At 51.8% G+C, this 10,171-nt stretch overlaps 1 protein-coding gene across 1 annotated transcript in view; it reads left to right on the top strand.

Moving 5' to 3' along the window:
* The first annotated feature begins 558 nt into the window (after window positions 1-558).
* WNT5B (Wnt family member 5B) overlaps window positions 559-10,171 on the top strand; it is a 74,664-nt gene continuing 65,051 nt past the window's right edge. The window contains exon 1 of the mRNA XM_084264973.1: window positions 559-685. Within this exon, the coding sequence (XP_084121099.1) occupies window positions 680-685 (6 nt within the window). The 5' untranslated portion in view covers window positions 559-679. The remainder of the gene's footprint in view (window positions 686-10,171) is intronic.

Below are 10,171 nucleotides of genomic sequence, written 5' to 3'. Positions count from 1 at the left end.
CCCACAAGTGACTGCCGGGGGTGGGGGGCGGCAGGGACCGGCGGGCTGCAGGGACCGGAGGGAAGGAACCCTCCCGGTGCCCGCGGCCACCCCTCGGCGGCGCGGCGCTGCCCGTGGGTCCTCCCCCCGGATCCTCTGCCGCACAGGGCCGCGGCGTTTCCCCGCACCCCCCCACCCCTCCGACGGCACCGGGCCCGCGGGTCACCCCCCGGGCAGCCCCCCCGAAGCTCCCGCCCCGGCGGGAGAGGCCGCCGCGCTCCCTCGAGCGAGCCCCATCCCGGCGGCGGCGGCGGTGCCCGCGGCGGGGCGGGCACAGGGGGCGGGGGGCGGGCGCGGGGCGTGGGGAGGCGGGGCGGAGGCGGCCGGAGCCCCCGGGATCCGCCGGCACCTCCCGGGCCCGGCACTCGCCGCCGCCAACTTCAGCCGGGAGTCACCCTCGGTGCCGCCGTTCCCGGAGCCCAGCGCCCCCGCGGCTACGAGGAGGGCAGCGCCGGCATCCTCCCCCCGTTCCTCTCTCGCTGCCGGCGGGGGGCTCGGCCCGGCGCGGCGACGGGGCCGCTGCCCCCGGGGCAGGTGCGTCCCCTCGCGGTCTCCGGACGCCGCGACGCCGCGGAGCCCCGTGCCCACCGCGGCCGCCCGCTCACCTGCCGCCGCCGGTCGGGGACGCGGCGCCCGGGAGATGCAGGTAGGAGGCGGCCCCGGCCCGCGGCGGCGAGGAGGGCGGCAGCGGCGGCGGCGGGGGGAGGAGGCCGAGAAACGGGAGGCGTTTCGCCGTGCCGGGCGGTGCGGCTCCCCGGGCCCGTCCCGTCTCGTCCCGGGCGCCTCCCCGGGCGGCCCCCGAAGGGGCGGGAGGAGGCGCGGGCAGCGCCGGGGGGTTGCTGCTTCCTTACAGCCAGGGAAACGGCGGCTGCCTTTCGCCGTCGACCCCCGGCAGCGCGATCCGGGGTCGCCCCCGGCCCGTTACGGCAGCCGGGCGGGGCAGGGCAGGGGCTTCGCAGGGGCCGCGGGGATGGGGCGGTCCGGGCTGCGCGGAGCCCCCGTGGCGGGCGGCCTCGGCCGGGGGAAGGAGACTTCGGGACTGCAGCCGTCGGGCAACCGAGCCGCGGCCGCTGCTGAGCAGCAGCCCCACAACGCGGGACAGCGGAGGGGCCATCGGGGCGCAGGGCTAGGGCCGGTTGCAGTGTGGCCCCGGGGTGGCTTTGGAGGCGTTACTGCAATGGGAGAGATCTGCTTGGGCAGGGGGGATGCTGCCTGCTCGCGGGGGGCCATACTCGGGCACCAGGGATGTTGCTGGGGTGTGAGGGATGCCCCTTCGGGGCGGTGGATGTTGAGCCACCAAAACAGATTTTCCTTGGACACGATGGGCATAAGTCTGGCAAAACAGATGTTGCTCCGGTAAGATGGACGTTACTCTGAGTGGAGAGAGGTTGGTCTCAGATGAGGGCCCTTTCTCTGAGCATGAGTGCAGTGGCTTTCCTGATAGCACCCAAGCCCCCTGCCCATGCTGTCCTTGCTCACGTGGCTGTGTTGTGGCATCATGCGCCTCATGGGCCATTTTACGCACGTGGTGTGGGAGAAGGTGCTTGTGCGAGTGGCAGTGGTGTGCCTGGTCTCACATTATGAGCATCAGCATCCCACTTGTGTCCGCAACAAACACACTGGTTTATGAAACTTTTTATTTTGCTTTTTTTTTCTGGGAATTATGGTGCAATACTTCCCTTAGTGGTATGGGGAAAATAACTTCCCCAAACATATCTTTGTGTGCTGTGACACACTTTGTTGCCCCATGTTTTTCACACTTCTTTGCCACCAGACGTTCATCCCTGTCAGGGACGTTAACCTGCCTCTTAATACTTTCCTGCTTGCACTCCCCAGTGCATGATCATCATCACCCTTGCCTTGCTGCCTGAACCCATGTACTCACCTGTGCATCTTTGGTCTTGAGTTAGGGTTTTTTTGGTGACAGAGCTGTTTCTCATACATGTACCAGCATTTATGTTCTCACTTAATTTTCTTTGGAGCAAAAACTCAGGTGCATGGGCATCACACTCCTCATGTACACCTGCACATTTCCCATGTAGTCTTCTCTTCACCCACACACATTGTCTTCTCCCTGATACCTCCTTGTCCACCTGCACTTTAAGGGCTCTTCCCTGTTGTCCTTTATTTGGGCTTTTGTGTCTGTAGATACTCGGGCATGCCTGTATTAATGGGTGCTCAAGGTATCTCCTTCCTTTACACTCATCTTCATCCATCTGTCGTTTTGGTGTCTGTCTGGTACCTGTGTATCTCTGCTGTCTGCTCCACCCTCTCCTGCAGGTGGGGGATCTGTAGGGGGGGCACCAACACAGAGGTTTAAGTCTGTTGTCAAATGTTTTCATGTATTTGCTGCTGGGTACCAATGCCCGAGCTGAAGCAACCACTTTTTCTGGTGGGGGCAGGTTTAACCTGTGTGTGTGCCTCTCCTCTGCCCCGTGCAGGCACTGTTTTAAATGCAGAGCCGAGTGTGGTACCTGAGAAAGAAGTGGGCTCTCTCAAAGTTGGCAGTAGAGACGGATTCCTCTTAAGCCAAGCCCAGTGCACGGACACCTGGGTTTATCCCAGGTGAAGGTTGGGCACTGCAGGGATTTTTTTTTCTTCTACCCCAAGCACCCAGTGTGTGGGACAAGCTACTGCGTGTGGTGGCAAAGCCAGCCCAAGTTTCTTTCCTCCTCCTTTAAAGAAATTAGCCAAGTATGTGAAGGGAAAAGCAAGAGGTTGGACTGTCTGTGCAGGGGAGGAGGTGGAGCTGGGGAGGTGAGCTGGCCCCAGTTCAGCCATGGGTTTCCTCTGCTTCCAAGCTCTCTCGCTCGCTCACTGAAGCATCTGCAAGAGATTCCTCTCTTTCGGGAAAGCGACTCTCCCTGGCTCCTTCTTGTGTCTTCAGTATTCACACACCTCTCCTCTGCGTAGCTGTAAGCAGCCCCTGTGTCCTTCCTGCCATCTCCGTGCATCTGCAACAAAGGTGTCCTTCCATGTGTGACTAACTTCTGTTCAGGGAAAGCTGAAATCCTGGCTGCAGGCTCTCAGCCCTGAGAAGTCTTCTCTCTCTCTCGGCCCCTTCCCTCCCAGTCTGCCAGAAATCATGACATCAGTTGAAAAAAATGGAAGCTTTGAAAGAGCCGAGTCTAAAAAGTTGGGAGTTCCTTTTTGGTTTTTTGCTCTTTCAGGTAGCAAGGTAAGTCCCAGTTGTACTTTCCAGACTTACTCTGCAAAGACCAGAAACATTCCATTTGAAAGAAAAATTCACACGATTCTATAGTGAAGTCTGCAGGAACTTGGGCTTTTAGGAAGAGAACAAATATGGTGACATTTTTTAAAAAAGGGATAAATCGGTGTAGTCATCTTTAATGTACTTTGTCCCTTTCTGTAGCCCACTAGGCTTTTATGTTTCTGGACTGCTTCAGATCCTGAGTCTTTTGTCCTGAATTCGTTGGGTTTGGGTTTCAAGGCATGCAGGGAAACCAGTCTTTTCCCTGCAAACTGCATGGTTATTTGTTTAAATGAAGATAAATTGTTTCTATTCATAAGATCTTTTTTTCTAATGGCTGATCAAAGTTCTAGTGAAAACCATTTCATCATTTCCAAATTAATTGGGCACACACGCACAATAAGCATTTCAGAGAGACTTTTAAACCTGGTACTTTTAAAATCAGGATGCAAATAGCCAAAGCATATTGTCATGTAAGACAGGGAGTCCGTGATTTGCTTCCTTTTTTTTTCAGAGAAAGGGACCTTGGCTTGCTGGAAAAAGGCACGCAGACAATTCGAGCTGAAGGCAGCACAGAGAGGAGTCACGAGAATTACTCCCAAACTGGAAAAAATCCTTTTCTAATGGGAGATTTAAGGAATGTGGACCTAGGTAGTATTTCAGAAAGAAAATTTAAGAGGTAGCATGGTGTGATACCTGAGCACTTTCGCTGGCACTGAGAGTAGCTGGTACTTGGAGAGCTTTCTAATTCAAAAGGGAAACTTAAAGCTTGTGGCTGAGTGTTTAAGCTCTTTATGCTCACATTAGAAACAGGCAATATTTTTAACAGCAGGGTGATTAACCATTGGAACAAACAACCAAAGGCAACATCAGCTTCTCCGCTCTTAAAATGTGTGCATAAAGACCAAATGTCTGTTTGGGAAAGATGCTTTAACAGAGTGCAAGTTCTTGGGCTCACTGCAGGGATAACTGGCCAAGACCGTACAGACAGAATTACAGAAGACGAGACCAAACCCTGTGATCCACTGCCCCCTTCCAGGCTTCAGTTTAGGACCTGATAAAGCTTATGCTGCTCTGTGTGAGCTAGAGCAACGGGGTCACCAAAAGCAGCTTGTTGCTTTTCAGTGCAGCTGTTTCCACAGAGCAGGGATGCTCTCATGTGCCTTGTAGCTGCACCACCGCTCTCTGCGAGGGGAGCCTGTCATAGATGGCAGGCTGGCTTTGGCTGGGGATCCTTCACTTGTCCTTGGGAGCTCTGAACTGGGCAGTGAGGTTTGAGTGGAGCTGCGTGGGGAGAGGGCTGCGGTGGGTCCCTTCCAGTCCTTGGGGCCCAGATGACTCAAGCTAGACTTCGGCTGAGTTTGCAAGACTTTAACTCCTTGTTCTTGCATTAGGCATCACGAGCATTCACCGTGACTCTTCTACTCCTTTTTCCTTCAGAAGGGAAAAAGAAAGGGCTCCCTTTCCCTTGGAAAGGGATGCAGCTCATCAGGATTACATCAGCACCCAGATGGCTATACTGACTCTGTGACCCCTGTTTCTGGTTGAGTTTTCCCTGGTATCCTTCTGTTGCAAGGTCCCTGTGCCTGGCACATACACAACTGGTGGGGCTGTGGCTCCCCTCAGGCTGCAGTGTCCTGCCCACTTCTTGGAGCAACATTCCTGCTTCCTAGGGGTGCCACCTGGCAGAGAGGCACTTGGAGCGAATGATGGGAAAAAAATGTCCATGTTGTCGAGCACTCCCTCACCTGTTCACCCCCAGTGGCCCTATTCTAGGGTGCCTCAGTCCCCCAGCAGTTCTTTTGGGGGTGTCCTCCTCAGAGCCAGGCAGCAGCAGACGGTGAGAGCTGAGTGAACCCCATCTCTTCCCCTCAGTATGTTTACCTGTCTAAATTTAACTCCCCAGCCGGCTTCATCCATCCTAAGCCGACCTGTTCTCTTGTGGCTGAGCTGTGGGTCTGGCTCCTGCTGCAGCGTTTCCTGGCTGCCTCGGGCGGGTGGTTTGCTGCTCACTCCCTCTCTCCGGCGGACACTGGCTCTCTCCAGGTCCCAGGCGAGCCAGTTCTCCCTGCTCACAGGTTTTATTTTTAAATCTTTTTGAGCAGCCCTCGGGACTGGAGGGTCCCTTGTTCTCTCATCTCTGGTAGCTCAGAGTATTTACTCTGCAGTTGGCTTCAGGAAACTTCCCACTGCAGCCCGCAGCCGTTTTCCTTCTGGCTGTGGTTGCTCCCAAACAGAGACCAGGCATGCTGAGGAGCTTCCTGGCCATCTCTAAAGGGATAGTACCTCTTTCTGCCTCCATCAGGACCCCAGTGGTGGGGTCAGTAGATGGTTCCCCGTGGAGGCATCTTCTTCATTTCACTTTGTTCAGAGCTGGGTATCCCTGAGCTGGCTTTCATCCCAATTTGTTTGCAAACTGAGTGTTGTGCCCCTTGGTTTTGAGGAGCTGGAGGGAGAATCAGAGGAGCGGGAGCGCTCCTGTTTCTGTTGGGCTGGACAAAAATTCACTTTCTTTAGATTTTCTTTAAAGCTTGGGACAGTAAATACGGCCCAACCTGGCAGCCACCTTCATCTAAATAAAAGTGTCAGGATCAAACCATTTGTGTCCTGCGTAACCCTGCAAGAGACCCCTAATTAATCTCTGCTTTTCCAGGCATGCCTGTTTGTCGTGTCGTTAATGCTGTGGTCTACCACATGAGAGCGATGGTTTGAATCCCAGCCTCCTCTGTCACTCTTTGAGCTAACCCGGTGGCCTTGTGTTTAATCCTCTGGTGTTCAGAGGGAAGGTAACGGAGGCCAAGGGTTTCAGTGATGACTAGCGATTTGGGGTATCCCACTTGGAACACTGTCAAAGGTCCCGACTTTTTTCCGAGGTTCAGCTATTTCTGATTCTTGGGCAGCCTTAAGTAGTCTGGACTCGATTACTCAGAAATGACTGGTCCATTTTGCAAATCTTCATCTCTGGATCTGGAGTGGAAATAGTGGAAACAAAATGAGATGAAGTACTGCACAGTCTAGGTCTCTACTGGGGATATTTAAATGCCATGAGTCTTCCTAGAGCAGGAATCAGCTCATAGCAGGAGAGCTCATGGCACTGTTGCATGCCAGGCTATGAAAAAGAGTTCTTGGTTCAGTTTAATGTGTGGGTTTTGATAGTTCATGGGAAAGGCTTGAAGCATTTTGTAATTTTTCTTATAAGGAAAGAAAAGGAGAGCAACATCTTATCTTATAGCTACATATATATATATACATATGTGAAGCTTGTCTTAGTTTTTTGAAGCATTTTGGGAAAATATGTTTTCTGTAAACTTTCCCACCTCAGTTGGAAATGAAGGAGGCTGAAGTGGTTGGATGGAGAATATGGTTTGCATTGTTTTTTTCCCCCATTAAGGGCAGAGGATTAACAAAAGTCATTGTAATATTTCAGTGGTCTCCCTAAATCTGTCTTCCAATTTTTCTCTGTTCAGTTTCTTGGTTGGTTTGGTATGGTCATTTCACTGAGTCCTGAAGCACTGCAGCACCTCTATTATGGCGGAGTTTGAATTCTTAAGCAAATTAAATGAGAATCTCCTTGCATAGCTGTTAAAATGTTTCTGAACTCAGTTATGCATCAAAGAATGGTGAGAGAACCATATGAGCCCAAATATGTCTTCATTAATGGAGCATTTTTCAGAAAAAATAATTCTGTGGCTGTCGGGTTCATTACCCTCTGAGGTGTTCTTCAGTAGTCTAAAGTTGTCTCTAATCATAAAAAATTGATACTGTACAAAAGAAAATGAAGTTCCTTTTTTTCCTTCTTTCTTTACAGAAAAAGCAGTTCTAGAGGTTTCCTTCTTATATGCTGTGGCCCAGATTTGCTATAATTACCGTAAACACTGGTCCTGGCAGAACATCAGTGCTTTGTTTAGTAAATATTTTGCCGTTATCTTTTCTGTGTCACAGCTGGGGAAATTGGGAGTATCCTGTGGCTGCCACCACTGTCGCATATGCCCGGCTTTGCATCCTTGAAACCTGACTGGAGCTTCACAATCTTGCATCGAGGTGATGCAGATATTCATGGGGTAGCCCCGTTACTCTACGCGCTGTAGCGGAGGCTTTTGGGTTTGAGCCGAAGCGTTGGCTCTCACGCCAGCACTTGGTGTGAACAAACCAGATCTCTTGGCGGTGGCTGCAGCTGCTACCCCGCCGGCAGCGATTTCGCAGCCGGCCATACGGGGAGAGTGGAGCGGGTGCTCCTGGGAATTATGACCTGTCCCAACTTCTTTTCTGTTTTTATAACTATTCCCCATTTCCGCTTCTTCTTAACAAGCTGTTTGGGAGTTTTGCCCCAGTACAAAATGATCTTCTGTTCATTTTTTGTTAATGGCAAGAAAATTCTCAGCTGGGTAAGCTTGGCAAGTGCAGCACTGCTGATGTTCAGGTTTGGCTGTATCATCGAATCATAGAATGGCATGGGTTGGAAGGGACCCCAAGGATCATAGAGTTCCAACCCCCTGACACAGGCAGGGACACCAACCTCCTGGCCTGGATCCACACAAGGTTGCCCAGGGCACCATCCAACCTGGCCTTGAACACCTCCAGGGATGGGGCATCCACCACCTCTCTGGGCAGCCCGTTCCAGCACCTCACCACTCTCTCTTTAAAAAACTTCCTCCTAATATGTAATTTAAATCTTCCCTCCTTTAACTTTAACCCATTCCCTCTTGTCCTGCCAGTGTCTACTCTTTTAAAAAGTTGATTCCCCTCTTGTTTGTGTGCTCCCTTCAGGTACTGGAAGGCTGCAGTGAGGTCCCCCCACAGCCTTCTCTTCTCCAGGCTGAACAAGCCCAGCTCCCTCAGCCTCTCTTTGTAAGGGAGGTGATCCAGCCCTCTAATCATCTTTGTGGCTCTCCTCTGAACCCTCTCCAACACTTCTACATCTTTGTTATATTGCTGGCCCCAGACCTGGACACAGTACTCCAGATGGGGCCTCACAAGGGCAGAGTAGAGAGGGACAGGGCTGTAGCTGCACAGGCTCTTTCAGCATCTGCCGTTTTCCAAGGAGCCTGCATGATCCCAAAGGACTTGAGAGTGAATTGTCTTCTCCATGGCATGCTGAGATGATCTGAGAGTGAGCGGGTCTGGAGCGCGACTGTGGCTGTGTGGAAATAAAATGGCACAAAGCCATCTTTGCACGCAACAACCGAACATCTTCTCCACAAGGCAATTTGAAACCTGTGTCTTCCAACAAAACGGTGCCATCTAGGCCAGGCTCACCAGTCGGCAGCTGTTATTACTCTGATCATCACCTGTTTGAATGCTGCTGTTTGTCTTAGCTCACACCTGTGCCAGAGCAGTGCCGGCACGGCTCTTCTGCCCATATAGCTGTGACACCTTCCCAAACACCGTGAATGGAGGCGGCTGCAGCTCCTTCTGTGGGCCTGGGAGGTGGGTGGGTTTAGTATATTATCTTATTGTCACGTCATGCACTGACAAAAGTTTTATGGGGTAAACTCCAGACCAGGCCCTACTTGTACACATGAGGCAATGTTTTTGAGTCAGGCATAACACCAAGCTACAAGCCATAGGAAAAATGGTTGCATTTAGACAGCGTTGGTTTGTCTTAGCTGGGCTTAGCTTTGGCTTATGGACAAGGCTGAACCAAGAAACATATTTTTAATACATTAGAGATAAGACTCTGGCAATTTATTGCCACTTTTGGTCAAACTGTGTGAGATTTGAGTTGGTGAGCCTCATGCCTCCCACAATTGATCCTGAACTGAGCAGGTTGGAGGTGATCAGGTGCCGTTCACCGCCACAGCGTGCCTCTGAGCCAGGATGAACCGCTTTGCCTGTCACCTGTACCAATTTCTGCCTCTCCCTGAGGCAGCAGAGAAGATTATCCTCTTATTTCCCAACCAGTTCAGTAACTCTTTCTTCCTTGTGGTAAAGGAGGTGGTGATCTTCACAGATTCTAGAATCTTCATCCATAGCCAGGGAAGGATCATCCAGCAGACCTGTATGCAAGAAGATGTGTGTGCTGGCCTGCAGGCTATCCTAGAGATGGACCAGGGATGGGGGAGGATACGGTCCTGTGGAAATCGTGGCTCATTCACATCTTGGGAAAGGTATCAGGCTGCTGTGGGTTGGGCATAGCTTTCTAAAGTCAGCCTGAGATTGAAAGAGGTTGGAAGCAACACTCATTCCCAAATTACAGATTGCCATTCAGAACATCCATCAGTCCGGCAGGTTGCTGGTTTGATGCTGGAAACCATGGAGTCGCTTGAACACGATCCATTCTTTGCTTGGATCTCAGACAGATGTTGCTGCTCTGTTCAGTCATGGTTGGGACTCTACCTAAATAAATTTTACTTTTCCATTCAGCTCCTCTGCCCAGGCGTGCAGAAGCCTTTGGCTTTTAATGCCAATGCTGTTAAAAACATCCCCTGATCCAGTCATACTTTCCTGGGTATTGCTTTCTCTCAGTGTACTTCGGCATTGTGCTGAGTGGATACTGCAGACCGTCTTGACGACTTGTAACCTGATGTCATAGAACCATAGAAAGATTTGGATTGGAAGAGACTAGTTCCAACCCAACAGACTGACTTGCTCTGTGGTTTTTGTGCTGCAGAGGCTTCATGTTCACAGCCACTGATTGTCTCGCATGCCTGAAGCGGGAGGCATTAGTGATGTAGCTGCCTTTTCAGCCGAAGTTTACAACCCCGTGTGTGGGATGCACGGCTTTGTCTCTCTGTCCCCTCTTGCACAGAAAGCTCTGCGTGTTTACTTCTGCACAGCACAGAGACGGCTGCCACTTGTACATCTGCTGAAAGAATTCTTCTGAAATGTTGTGGATTACTAGACTTCAAGTTAGACTTCTGTGTTTTTCTGCAATGGATTCATTTTAAATAAGTAACAAGAGATTAGCGGTAATTTTATGTT

Source organism: Gallinula chloropus, assembly GCF_964237585.1.
Source record: "Gallinula chloropus genome assembly, chromosome: 1".
In the NCBI taxonomy this organism is placed as follows: Eukaryota; Metazoa; Chordata; class Aves; order Gruiformes; family Rallidae; genus Gallinula; species Gallinula chloropus.
The sequence above is the reverse complement of the archived record's forward strand: the minus strand, read 5'-3'. Positions and strand labels throughout refer to the sequence as shown.